Source organism: Eulemur rufifrons, chromosome 21, assembly GCF_041146395.1.
Source record: "Eulemur rufifrons isolate Redbay chromosome 21, OSU_ERuf_1, whole genome shotgun sequence".
In the NCBI taxonomy this organism is placed as follows: Eukaryota; Metazoa; Chordata; class Mammalia; order Primates; family Lemuridae; genus Eulemur; species Eulemur rufifrons.
Genome location: NC_091003.1, coordinates 17,004,492 through 17,014,632, shown reverse-complemented (window position 1 = coordinate 17,014,632; position 10,141 = coordinate 17,004,492). Strand labels below are relative to the sequence as shown.

At 60.0% G+C, this 10,141-nt stretch overlaps 1 protein-coding gene across 2 annotated transcripts; it reads right to left on the bottom strand.

The window, feature by feature from the left end:
* Positions 1-3,772: 3,772 nt before the first annotated feature.
* Positions 3,773-8,316, bottom strand: CASTOR1 (cytosolic arginine sensor for mTORC1 subunit 1). 2 transcript variants are annotated; one of them, XM_069497167.1, is made up of 10 exons: positions 8,105-8,316; positions 7,438-7,508; positions 6,084-6,271; positions 5,871-6,003; positions 5,511-5,634; positions 4,950-5,063; positions 4,716-4,798; positions 4,537-4,631; positions 4,269-4,384; positions 3,773-4,068 (listed from the first exon to the last, which is right to left on the bottom strand). In XM_069497167.1, the coding sequence occupies exons 1-9, from the start codon at positions 8,215-8,217 to the stop codon at positions 4,316-4,318; spliced, it is 990 nt and encodes a 329-aa protein (XP_069353268.1). In that variant the 5' UTR covers positions 8,218-8,316; the 3' UTR covers positions 3,773-4,068; positions 4,269-4,315. The 2 variants fall into 2 exon arrangements, with proteins under 2 accessions (XP_069353268.1, XP_069353269.1); XM_069497168.1 differs by lacking the exon at positions 3,773-4,068 and having other exon boundaries at positions 4,336-4,384; positions 4,537-4,608.
* Positions 8,317-10,141: the final 1,825 nt, after the last annotated feature.

Genomic DNA, 10,141 nt, shown 5'->3' with positions numbered 1-10,141 from the left:
TCAAAAAGAATAAAAGCTGGCGGGGCGTGGTGGCTCAGACCTGTAATCCTAGCACTCTGGGAGGCCGAGGTGGGAAGATCCCTTGAGGTCAGGAGTTCGAGACCAGCCTGAGCAAGAGCGAGACCCCCCCCATCTCTACTAAAAATAGAAAAATTAGCCGTGCATGGTGGCGCACACCTGTAGTCCCAGCTACTCAGGAGGCTGAGGCAGAAGGATCATTTGAGTCCAGGAGTTTGAGGCTGCTGTGAGCTGTGATGATGCCACTGCACTCCACCCAGGGCCTCAGAGCCAGACTCTGTCTGAAAAGAAAAAAAAAAGTTTACAAAGTAAAAAATTTACAGTAAGCTAGGGTTATCCTTTTTTTTTTTCAAAATATTAATTAAGGTGGTACAGGGATTTTTATTACATGGATACTTTGTATGATGCTTAAGTCAGGGATTTTGGTGTGACCGTCACCAGAACAGTGTACATTGTACCCAACAGGTAAGTTTTTACCCCACACCCGCCCTCTCGCCCTCCCTGCTTCTTGGTTTCTCATGCCCTTCACATCACTTTGTGCCCGTGTGTACCCACCTATCAGCTCCCGCTAAGGTTATTCTCGAAGAAAAATATATATATATATATTTTTTTTTTTGAGACACAGTCTCACTCTGTCACCCTGGCTAGAGTGCCGTGGCATCAGCCTCGCTCACAGCAACCTCAAACTCCTGCACTTAAGCCATCCTCCTGCCTCAGCCTCCTGACTAGCTGGGACTACAGGCATGTGCCACCATGCTTGGCTAATTTTTTCTATATATTTTTAGTTGTCCAGCTAATTTCTTTCTATTTTTAGTAGAGATGGGGGTCTTGGTCTTGCTCAGGCTGGTCTCGAACTCCCGACCTCGAGCAATCCTCCCGCCTCAGCCTCCCAGAGTGCTAGGATTACAGGCGTGAGCCACCGAGCCTGGACTCGAAGAAAAATATTTTTTATGAATGTAGGGCGGTAGGGCACAGTGATGTCCTGGGCTGCACACCCACCCGCCACCCCGTCACTGACTCACCGGGAGCAGCTGCCCGTCCTGCAAGCTCCATCATGGTAAGTGCCCTACACAGGTGGACCATGTTTTACCTGGCCACTGTGCTTTTTCTGGGTTTAGATGCACAAGTACTTACCGTTGTGTTACCACTGCCTACAGTACTCAGTACAGGAACGTGCTGTCCTGGTCAGTCGTAGCCTAGAGTACGCCCTATGACATTTCAATAATGACGACATTGCCTGGTGACGTAGTTGTCAGAACGTGTCCCTGTTAAGTGCCACGTGACTGTATCTATCAACGGAGCAGACCCCTGCCCTCCTGTACAGAGCATGCGCAGTTTCTTCTCTCACCTCTGCAGAGAGAGGACCAAGAAGCCAGCCGTGGGGCAACGTGGCAAGCGTGGGGACCAGGCGGCCCCACCTGGCGGGGATGGAGATGAGGACTTTAAACCTGGAATTTCTGCTCCGGTATCTCAGAGGGGGACTTAGGAGGTGAATTCCTCTGCATCGGCACGAGGATCCGAAAGGGTGGAAATGAGCCGGTGACTCTGCCTGGCTGAGGTGGCCTCATGCCCTGTGCCCACCCACCCAGGCCCACATCCTCCCTGCAGACGCTGGGCACTGGACTGGCGGTCGGAGGGCTGAGAGCCCCTTCCCACTCCCGGAGGGGCCGTGGGCAGGGCCCCTCCCCAGCAGCAGGCTGCCATCTTCCGGGGACAAGCACTCGGCCTCCCCCGTCTGTGCTGCTGTGGGCAGGCGAACGAGGCCCCCAGGGGTGAAAGTCAGGGACCTGGGCCATGTGCCAGTGAGCGTCCCCAACCCCAGGCCAAGGCTGACCAGACCAACTTCCTTTGCCTTGGGACTCTCTGGGGGCCAGGGTGGGACAAGAAGGTAGTTCTGTGAGCCCCCGCCATCTGCCTGAGTGGACCCGGAATATCAGCTGTGTGCGAGGTCCACAGTCACAACCCTGGAAACCACTCCGCTTCCCAGCTGTGTCCCCAAGGCATCTCCCAAGCCCTGTGTCCCTGACCCCAGGTGGCTCTCAGGATCTCCCCAGTATTCCCGAACGGATCTTCCTGTCTGTAACCTACTGAAGCCGAGAGCTGGCCCAGTGACTCCCAAGAACCTTAACATCTAGGAGCTAAAAACCCTCCACACGACACACTTGGATTCGTGGCAGAGACTCATGTTAACACACTGACCTCCGGCTCTGGGTCTGAGTCCTGTGGCCTGGGTAAGGGGACAGGGGATCGCCACGGACTGTGTGAGAGGCCTTAGGGCTGCCCGAGTAGTAGCTGAGGCCAGGGTGGCACCTGGTATGAAGGACCCGGGAGAGGCCTGAGGCCCTTGGAGAGCCAGAGAGACAAAACACCAGGGCAGGCGGTGACTCACAGGTCAGCCCTGAGGCTGGACGTGGGCCAGGAGCTCTCTAGCTGCAGTCTACGCAGCCCCAAGAATCCTGATTCGAAAGCCCCACCTCAAGCCCAGGATACCAACAAGCCGGGGCCTATACCAGGCCTTCCAAGGAGAGGAAGTGGGGCTCCCCCCAACCCCAAACAAAACTCCAAGGAAAAGCCCCCCTCCCAGTGTTCCTGGAGGAGCTGTCTTCTGGGTCTCCACACAAATGGGGAAACTGAGGCTGAAGGGAAGGGGCTGTCCCAGGTCCCCTACTGCTCACTCACCGGGCTGGGGTTGTGCTCTCAGCTCCTCTGATCTGCAGCCCAAGGCCCCAGACTCTGGTCCCCAGGGGCAAGATGGGCACATTGCCAGAGGTCTGGTCCCTGTTCTGGCTTTTCTGGGGAGGTACACTGACCTCTGAGTACACAGAAGTCACACCCTTCTTCTTGAGAGTGGGCGGGTCTGGGCTGAGGGCGGCCGATAACCTCCCTGGCGCATCTGCGGGGCCCCATCAGGCCACAGCAGAACCTTCGCCTCGCCGAGCAGGGAGGCAGCCCCTGAGGACAAAGACGGCTCCAGAGGGGCCTCCAGGGCCCTGTCCTTTCCTCCTGGCCCTGCACCTAAGCAAGGTGAGGCCAAGTATGCAGGGTCCCCCCCACAACTCCAGGAGAGCCCTGGTGGCAAGATCTGACTGATCTCTTAGCCAACAAGAGGGACAGCCAGAACTTAGGTGAGACCCAAAAGACAGCATGCGACAGCCTGGAAGGAAAGCTATTTCGGGCCCGCCTTGGTGGGTTTCCCAGCAGGCCAGCCATACCTACAGTGGCAGGGAAGGCCAGGGGACCCCCAGCAAGGAGGGTCTGGGAGTCTCTGCCCATGTCTAGAACCTTCTGGGCTATTCTGGAAGCAGCAAGGAATGAAGATCAAAGAGCCCAGACATCAAAGGCAGGCAGCCCGGGATGGGAGTCACGTGACCGTGGCTAAGTCACATCACTTCTCAAAGCCTCGGTTCCTCATGTGGAAGATGGTGACGGTTCACGTACCGCTCACGGAGCCGTGATGAGAAGTGAGCGAGTGAAGGGAGCCCGGCCCCGAGACAGAGGGGCCGTGAGGTGCAGCCATGGCCGAGACTCAGACCCAAGGACCACAGCCCAGCCCAGCCACTACAAAGTCCTTTATTAACAAGTCAATAAAAAAAGGAGAGAGAGATGTAAAAATACATTTCTTAGAGGCCCCGCAGGGCAAGGCACTGTCAGGACTCACGTGCCCAGGGAAGGCAGCCCAGCCAGAGGCAGAACGGAAGTCAGGGCCTGGTCCAGGTGAAAGCTGGCCCGGGGAGGCTGGGGGGTGGGCTGGGGGACGGCTCAGGCCTCAGGTAAGGGACTGTGCAAATGCCAAGGCCGTGCAGGGAGTGATGGGTTAGGCCCCGAGCACCGTGTTCCCCGGTCAGGGCTGATACTCGGTGGGGCTAGCACCTGCCCACTCCACCTGTAGGGGCACACACGTGTCCACGTGGGAGCCGGTGCCTGCACGCAGCTTACATACAGAAAGTGGGATGAGGGGTCCCAGGCAGGAACGGGGGGCTCATCCCAGAGCTTAGGGAAATAGCTTAGAGAAATCTCCGCCAGCCTACACAATACAGCGAGGCCCCATCTCTACAAAAAAAAAAAAAAAAAATTAGCCGGGCATGGTGGTGCGCACCTGTAGTCCCAGCTACTCGGGAGGCTGAGGCAGGAGGATCGCTTGAGCCCAGGAGTTTGAGGCTGCAGTGAGCTATGATGACGCCACTGCACTCTTGAAGCCTGGGCAACATTGTGAGACCGTGTCTCAAAAAAAAAAAAAAGTGTCTAGAAACATGGAGACAAGGAGACAGCAGAGAGGCTGCCCTGCTGCCCACAGGCCTCAGGAGTCCAGGCCCTCCTGCCGTCGCTGCAGGACCTCGATGACACTGCCAATACCGTCCTCAGGTACCTGTGGGCGTGTAAGTGGGAGGGAACGGTCAGGGCTGAAGTAGGCCAGGGCTACCCCAACTTCCTGGCCTAGCTGAGACCCCCTCTCGCCCACCCACACTTTTGGGCCTCACTGCCCCTGCACGAGCCCCCCACCCGGCCTTCGCTGCTCACCAGGGCATGGTCGAAGTTGAAGGTGCTGATGTAGTAGGCAGAGATGTCGGCAGCTGCCAGGGGGCCTGCGATCTGGGCCACGATCCCACATTCGTCTGAGTGTGGAGGAGGGATGCATGTGGCTCACCCCCGTCGCCCAGAGGCCCTCCCGAACCCCCAGCCCCGGGAGCGGTCCTCACCGAAGCCCAGGGGCTGTCCGCCGATGCGCACCATCCTCCACAACTCCCCCGACGAGCTGGTCAGCAGGAGGTCGCTGGGGAACCTAGGGAGGCAGGTGGCTGGTGGGCAGGGCACCCCCATCTGCCCCTGCCATACCGTGAGCCCCTGGGCAGGTCTGCTGACTGACCTCAGGTCTAACCACGCCCCCCCAGGGCTGCTTAGGGTCTGTGGCCCGGGGGTCAGGGGTCACATACTTTTTCTGCGTCTCAGCATCCATGACAATGGAGATATAGCCCTCGATGAGAGAGAAGGCAAAGAACGGAATGGAGCTGGGTTCAGGACTGACAGAGGCTGCCTCCTTGGGGGTGCTGGGGAGGCATGGGAGGTTCAAGGGCTCTGCCAGCCACCCAGCCCGCTCCACCTCCTCCCACTCAGCCTCCAGACCCCTGGGAAGGGGCTGGCACGGGAGGCCCAGGCAGACCCTCTTGTCTCTGCTGCCCTGTGCAAGGGCCCAGCCCTCTGGAAGGGGTGGGCAGGAAGGAGGGAGGACGATGAACCCTGCCTGTGCCAAAGACAAAGGACCCCGGAGCAGAGGGCGGGACCAGGACACAGCTCTGGGGTGGCTCTGCCGGTACCGCAGGAGAGAGCTCCAGCTTTGGGGCCGGGACCTGCCCCGAAGGTCAGTGAAGGGCAAATGGGCATGTTGGGCTGTCAGGAACCCTGAGACACAGGACAAGGCACGGACGGGAAGGCAGTGGGACACAGCATAGCAAACAGTGGTGTGAGGACAGAGACAAAATGCAAACAAAGCCCACCTGTGCGAGTAGAAAAGGACATCGATGAGGGTGGTGGCAATGGCTGGCAGTGTCTCAGGGTCCAGAGTGAGGACACAGAAGCGGTTCTGTGGGCTCTGGATGGGATGCACGGTGGGGCTGGACCCTGCTCAGGAGGGACCAGGGCATTCGTGGGCTGGGGCGCCCCCTGGTGGCCACTCAAGGAGGGGCCTGGGCCAGGGGTGGGCCATGGTCTCCAGGAGCAGGCCCGTGGGGCCCATCTCGTGGGATAGTCAGTGTTAGCTGGTCTCCCCACATCCACAGACCCACCCGCACAAGGGACGGGCCCCCGTGGGAAGAGGAGGCCCTGCCCAAGTTTGGGTGTCAGGGGGCGGCCCTCACCATGCTGGGCTCGGGGAAAGCCGTTGCTGGAATCATCCCCGGCCACAGGCACAGGCTCCCCGCCCACCTCACGGTAAATGTCGAATTCCTGGGCCAGTGTGTGGATCACCACGGACAGGTCCTGCTCCCGCACCTGGGCCATAGGCAGGTGAAACATCACGTGGGTCCCCAGGCACCCACACCTATCCTGCCCTGCGCCAGCGGGAAACTTACCAGGATGAAGTCCGTCTGGTAAGTGGACAGCATCAGCACAGACACGTGGTGCTCAGCCAGAGGCGCGATGACTGAGCGGGCGATCTTGGTGACGCCAGCAGCCTGTACCGCTGCACCACTGTGAGATGACACGTTCAGCACCAGCCATGTGGCCTCAGCCACTTGCAGGAACTCGGATGGAGGTAGTTCTGTGGGCAGGGTGCACATGCCTAGTCAGGGCCTGCAGGGCTGGCCCCTGCCCCTCTCTGAGTCTCAGTTTCCCTGTCTGTGCCTCGGAGGGCTCTATCAAGGTAAGGGCAGGTCTGGAGACTGGGGCCATCTCCCCCCATTTCTGCTCCTGAAGTCTGTACATATGCAAAGACTGAGAAGTGCTCCGGGTGCTGGCCTGCTGCGGATTGAAACTTCCCGTTTAAGATCAGAGCTCCCAATTCAGACAGACCTGGGTTCAAATCCCAGCTTTGCTATTTACTTGCCATGTGACCTGGGGCAAGTGATTTGAGTCTCAGTTTCCTCATCTATAAAATGGGATGACAATATCTACCTCATGATGGTGTATCCTGTGGGTTGGCAGAGGCTCTACACCACATGACGCCACCAGGGGGCACCAGCAGATGGGGTTGGCTGGGTATTCCCCCTCCCCTTGTGCAGACTCAGACTTCCCTGCAGTACAAACAGGGAAACTAAGGCCTGAAGTGGAGCAGGGGGGGAGAGACCAAGCTCAGTTGGCTGGCCCGAGACTCCAGGCCTGTGAGGACGGGCCAGGCCAGCAGGGGTAGGAGCCAGACGTCTGCTCCAGGGCCCAGGGAGGGACCAGGCTGGTGTCCAGCCTGAGCAGGGGCCAGGTCGGGGGTGGCTGCTGTTCACCCAGGCACAGCTAGGAGGCCTCCAGGACCCTGCCCTGGGATGGCTGCCTGTCCTGCATTCCTTCCTCAACCCTCAGCTCCAAGAGTTCCCAGACAGCAGGGAGGAGGGGACCCAAACCAAGAAGATAAGTCCAGGAGGAAATAATGTCCAGGAGGTTGCAACAGCTACAGGGAACCATACCTGCAGCCCCGCCGCTAGCCTGAGACTGCTAAGAGCCCCTCATACACAGTCCCCCATGGGTTTTAAGTTTATAAAGCCCTCATGGGACCCTATTATATCAGAACCATAACTATACCCATTTTACATAAGAAGAAACAGCTCAGCGTGGGGAAGGGCACACAGCCAGTGAGCGGTGGAGTAGCATTTGAACCCTGATCCATATGCTTTTAAGGCCCGAGCTCTTGGGGCGGATCCAACACATGGTGAGAATCCTGCAGAGGGGAGCAAGACAAGCCCCTCCCGTGCTCCCCCTTCCCAGACCGGCCCCCACCTTTAAAGCCCTCCTCGTCCACCATGAGCGTGTAATCTTCAGGGGTCTCCGTCAGGCTGAAGAACTTGCACCTGGTTGGGGGGGGGGAGCATCTTCAGCTTGGGGCGGAGAACTAGGGGGTGGTGGCAGTGGACATCGCTGAGAGATGTCCCTGAGAGACCCCCGCCAGGCGCCTTCTCGCCCCCTCAAGCCTCAACTTCCTTCCCAGGGCAATGGGACGTGGGCCCTATCCCCCGGAGCTATTTTCCGCCTTCCGACCTCCCCAAGAGCCCTCCGCCATCCATTCCAGGAGGGAGGAGAGGCTCACACCGCGGCAACAGCCCCAGGGGCGTTGGACCTTGGGCCCCCTAGTCCGGCCTCTCTGACCTGAAGGGAGGAGTCTTGGACGGAGGTCTCCGCAGTGGCCAGGTAGCAATGCCCCCATTTGACACCACTCAGAGTTAAGCATTGCTCACCCCAAGCTGTTTGTGCTTTGGCCCTGGGAGGGGGCCGGATAGGCGGCGGTCCCAGGGAGGGTAGGCCCAGGCCGGATGGCGGCCGGAGGGGCAGAGCCCTCCCCACCCGCTCCCGTCCGCCTGCCTCGCGGCGGTCCTAATCCTCCGACCCTAGCCCAGAGCGACAGCAGAGTCCCCAACCCCCGTCTGCGCCCTCGAACCCGGGCGCGCACCGGCTGCGGTGGGGCAGGAAGAGCAGCTTGATGAGCGGGTGGGTGTAGAGCCAGAGACCGGGGCGGGCGAGGCTCAGCACCCGCACCCGGTGCTCCAGGATGTGCAGCTCCATCGCAGCTCGCGCGGACCCGACCCCGCCGCAAACTAGACGCAGGCCGCGCGGGAGGCGGGGCGGCGGGGATGGTGCCGAGGACTTAAAGGAGCCGCTGGGCGGCCGCGTCCACGCCGCCTGCTACATGGCAGACCCGCCCAGCCCAGCGCGGCCACCCGCTCATTAACAGCCACGCCTCGCGTGAGGCGAGGCCTATGGGTGGCCACGCCCCCTCCCAACACCACGCCCTCACCTCGCTTTCCAGCTCGCAGAGCCGGCCCCGGATGGCTCCGCCCCTATAGCATTGGCTGCCGAATCACCGCCTGACCACACCCCTCCGGACCCCGCCCCTGCCGCGCCCCCTCCCTGGGCTCCGCCCTTTCCGCAGGACGCATGCAGCGCTGGGGTGGGAGCATCCCGGAAGCTGGGGGTCACTTCTGTCCTTCAGGCCCACACGTGAGTCTTATGACTGAGGTCATTGAAACTCAGATGAAACGAACCGGAGCTCAGCTGGGACCCGAACGCTGCCCCCAAGCTCCCAGAGTTTGGAGGGGCAGAGGTCCGCTGTACAGCTCAGTCGAACCTGTGATTCGCTTCCAACAGTGGCACCTTTCTCCTTCCTCTCAGCTCTGCAGGTGGCAGGGCCGACAACCCAGAATGGGCATTGATGCATCCCCCTCCCCCGCTTCGTGAGTGGGCTGACAAGATGAAACCTGGCCTGGTGCCCCACTCGTTCCTCTCACTCAACTCTCAGAGTAGAAGGCCCCCCACCAGGGACACAGAGATAGGACAGTCCTAGTCACCTCTGCAAGAGCAACATACTTTGGGGTAGGGGACTGAAGGTGGCCCAGGCCTAAAGGCTTGAGGTCCCACAATACAAACCAAGCCCATCAGTGCATGAGCCAGGAATGCCCAGGGCACAGACTTTGGGGGTCAGGCCATACAGGTGAAGCTCACTGGATACTCAGACCTTAGCCCTGGGACTGGAGCCCTGCCAAGGTCTCCCCAAAGCCTGCAGCCATTAACAGAACCCAAGAGGCCTGAGCACATCTAAACTTGCTTCAGGCCCAGGGAGGCCCCCAGCACCGGCAGACACTCCAGATCCTATCGGGCCTCTGCAGGTCTAAGAAGACCCCAAGGCTGAGCAGGCATCAGCACGCCCAAGTTGGCTCCACAGTAGGGCCGGCCATGCTCCAGGGGTCCCTTGTCTGGCCGGAGCACCCTGAGGCCTCAGAGCTGAGGCTTTGCACCAAGTAGGTTAAAGCAGGCCTCAGGCCCAACTGGGACCCAGCAGGCCTGAGCAGGCCATCTGCCTGCTCTGGATCCTCCACCACAGGCAGATTAAAAACCAGCTAAGCCTCCTCCCTGGACTCTCAGTCTCAGCACATTCCTGTGGAACACTGTACAGCTGCCACATCCTGGCCTGTCCCCTGGAGGACTAAGGGAAGGAGGGAGTTTCTCAAAGGCTAAGGCCATCTTGTCAATGGCAGGTACCCATGGAGTGGAGCATCACAGGGGTGAGGGGCAGGGGGCAGGAGTGGGGTGGCCTGCCCTGATGGTCTCTTTTGACCCTTCACCTCCCTAGGCCTCGGTATCCCCAGCTGTACCAGGACAGGATGTTCCAGGCCAAGGCAATGCCTGAAAGCTCCCAGGGAGGCTGCCTGCTCCTCCCTCCCCCGCCCCTTCCCCTATGGCCTGGCCCAGCTTGGTGTCTGCCAAGAACAGCCGCTATTGTTTGACTGGAAAAGCTGCTTCCTCAGCAGAAGGGGGGCCTTTCCCAGAGACACCCTGTCCTCGCCCTCGCCAGTCATCAGGTTGTGACCGCAGGCCTGCCAGGGCCCTCAATGGCAGTCAGGTCACCTGGAACCCTGGCCAGGAGAGGGAGCTGAGTGAGGGCTCTGGGTGCAAATCTGGCTCGGCTTTCCTCTCTGGGGGGAGGTTCCTT